General features: G+C 38.0%; 1 protein-coding gene across 2 annotated transcripts in view; it reads left to right on the top strand.

Moving 5' to 3' along the window:
* LOC106513288 (bile acid-CoA:amino acid N-acyltransferase-like) overlaps positions 1-2106 on the top strand; it is a gene marked incomplete at its 5' end in the record, with an annotated part of 37100 nt that overhangs the window by 3128 nt on the left and 31866 nt on the right. For both annotated transcript variants that reach the window (XM_014002033.1, XM_014002034.1), the window contains 1 exon segment: positions 470-660. In XM_014002033.1, the coding sequence (XP_013857487.1) occupies positions 470-660 (191 nt within the window).

Raw genomic sequence — 2106 nt, 5'->3', positions numbered from 1 at the left:
TGGTGAAAATTTCATGTCATTAGCACCTCTAGTAATATATTTACTGAGAAAAATGGTGACGTGTTCAATACTTATTTTACCCACTGTGTATAGTTGTTAATTTTTTTAGCTGGACAAAACTATTTAATTTTGTATGTGAATATATGTAGATAATCAGTGACATTTAGAAAAATGCACCAACAAATATCTTTTCTTGGGCCCTGCTGGGGGCTAAACACCCCTAAAATTCAGATCCTAGAATCGCCCCAGCTTAATGCTTGCTGAATTCTTTACATACTGAAACCCAGGAGTGTCTCTCTTTACGCTCTGGTGACAACGTCCTGTAACTCCTAAGAGTGCTAAGACATCACATCTTGGATCAAAAGCAAATGTCTGCATTTTACATTTTGAGTGATTTGAGGTTTAAATACTGAACTTCTGTTTCCATGTTTGTACAGTTTCCTCTCTGAAAAGTTCCTGTCATTCACAGACTGAGGAAAAAGAACGTGGAGACTCCTTACGTGGTGCACGTCTCCTTACTGGAGGGTCACGTTTCCCCCTGTGAAGATCGGACCACCGAGCTGGCTGCTCTGACTGCTGAACGGTGGTACCTCACACCAGGWGTGAAGAGAACAGAGATTCGCCAAAATGGAATTGTAGGAACATTATTCATACCTCCTGGTGAGCATTTAGACACATTCATGTGATGATTGTTATTTTTAAATCTGATGGAGCGTCTTTATAAGATAACACTGGAATATAAGATGTTCCTGATGTTTGTGAAGAGTTTCAGTCTGGTTTGTAATCCCACCTTAACACTGAAACAGCACTTTTAATGGATTTTAGTGATTTTCCTCAAACTGCTGACTCAGGTTGCTCCACTGTTTCAGTTCTTTTAGATTTAACTGCCTCCTTTATCACATTTGTTTACAACATCCTTTTGTAAACACTTGAAAACGTTATTCTGTCTTGGTTTGTTCATCATAAAGGTCTTTTTCCGTATTTATTTTTATAAATATAAGGTTATCAAGTTTTTCCCAACTCAGACTTATTTCCAAGGTGAAGCCATATCTCCCAACCAAAGACCTTGAAAATGTGATTCATGCTGTCATTACATGTCATTTGGATTATTGTAATTCTTTGTATGTTGGTTTAGATAAATCTCCTCTGCATCGATTACAAGTTTTCCAGAATGCAGCAGCTTAACTTTAAATGAAAAACACAAACACATATCCCCAGTTCTGCTGGCTTCTCTCCATTGGCTTCCTGTTCATTTTAGGATAAATGTTAAGATTTTATTGCAAACTTTTAAAGCTTTAAAAGGTCTGGCCCCATCTTACCTGTGTGATGGAGTTTTAGACGTAAATTCAACTCTGGAAGATTAATGACTAGCATTTCCCCTACCATTATTCAAGCCCCCCCCCCCCCCCCCAATAATTACTTTAGAATCACCAACACAGACCCCGCGTGTGACCAGGTTCCCACGAGTCCATTCATGTTCTATAAATAGTGCTGATCAGCAGCGCAGCTGTAATGTCCCTCAACTTTTAAAAAAGTAACCAGAGTAGTTTGTGAACTCAAATCCAGACAGAATCAGCTGCTGTACAGGTCCTGCTGGACTCCAACACAGAGCTGAGCTCCTCTCCTCTGTCACACACACACTGCAGGTCAGACAGACAGTCCAGGAGCATTAACCCTTAAGGGCCCAGGTTATAATCAATCTTTAAAATGTGGTAAATAAATTATTTTCAGTGACTGAGAGGAAGTTTTTTTGATAGTTGCATCTTTAGCTGTTATACTTTATATCTACAAGAGTTAAAGTTCTTCTAGAGTTCTAATAATTATTAGAAAGGACATGATTTGAGGTTTTTACTAATAATATTTTATTCAAAACATGTTACAGAAGTCACAAGAAGCAGGTTTATTTTGAACAAATATTACAAACATGTTCATTCCTACAAAACTGTCAAATATACAGTATTTACAAACAACACTAAACTGACTCAGATTCGCATAAAATAAATCATGTTTTATAATAAAATGTCTGTTTCCTGCTATGAAGAAAAATCCTCCTCCTGTCCTCCTTGTTCCTAATCAGGGTCAGGGTGGGGCTGGAACCTGTCCTCG

The sequence above is a fragment of the Austrofundulus limnaeus genome, unplaced genomic scaffold (genome assembly GCF_001266775.1).
Source record: "Austrofundulus limnaeus strain Quisiro unplaced genomic scaffold, Austrofundulus_limnaeus-1.0 Scaffold11, whole genome shotgun sequence".
NCBI lineage: Eukaryota > Metazoa > Chordata > Actinopteri > Cyprinodontiformes > Rivulidae > Austrofundulus > Austrofundulus limnaeus.
This window is presented reverse-complemented; position numbering and strand designations above follow the sequence as displayed.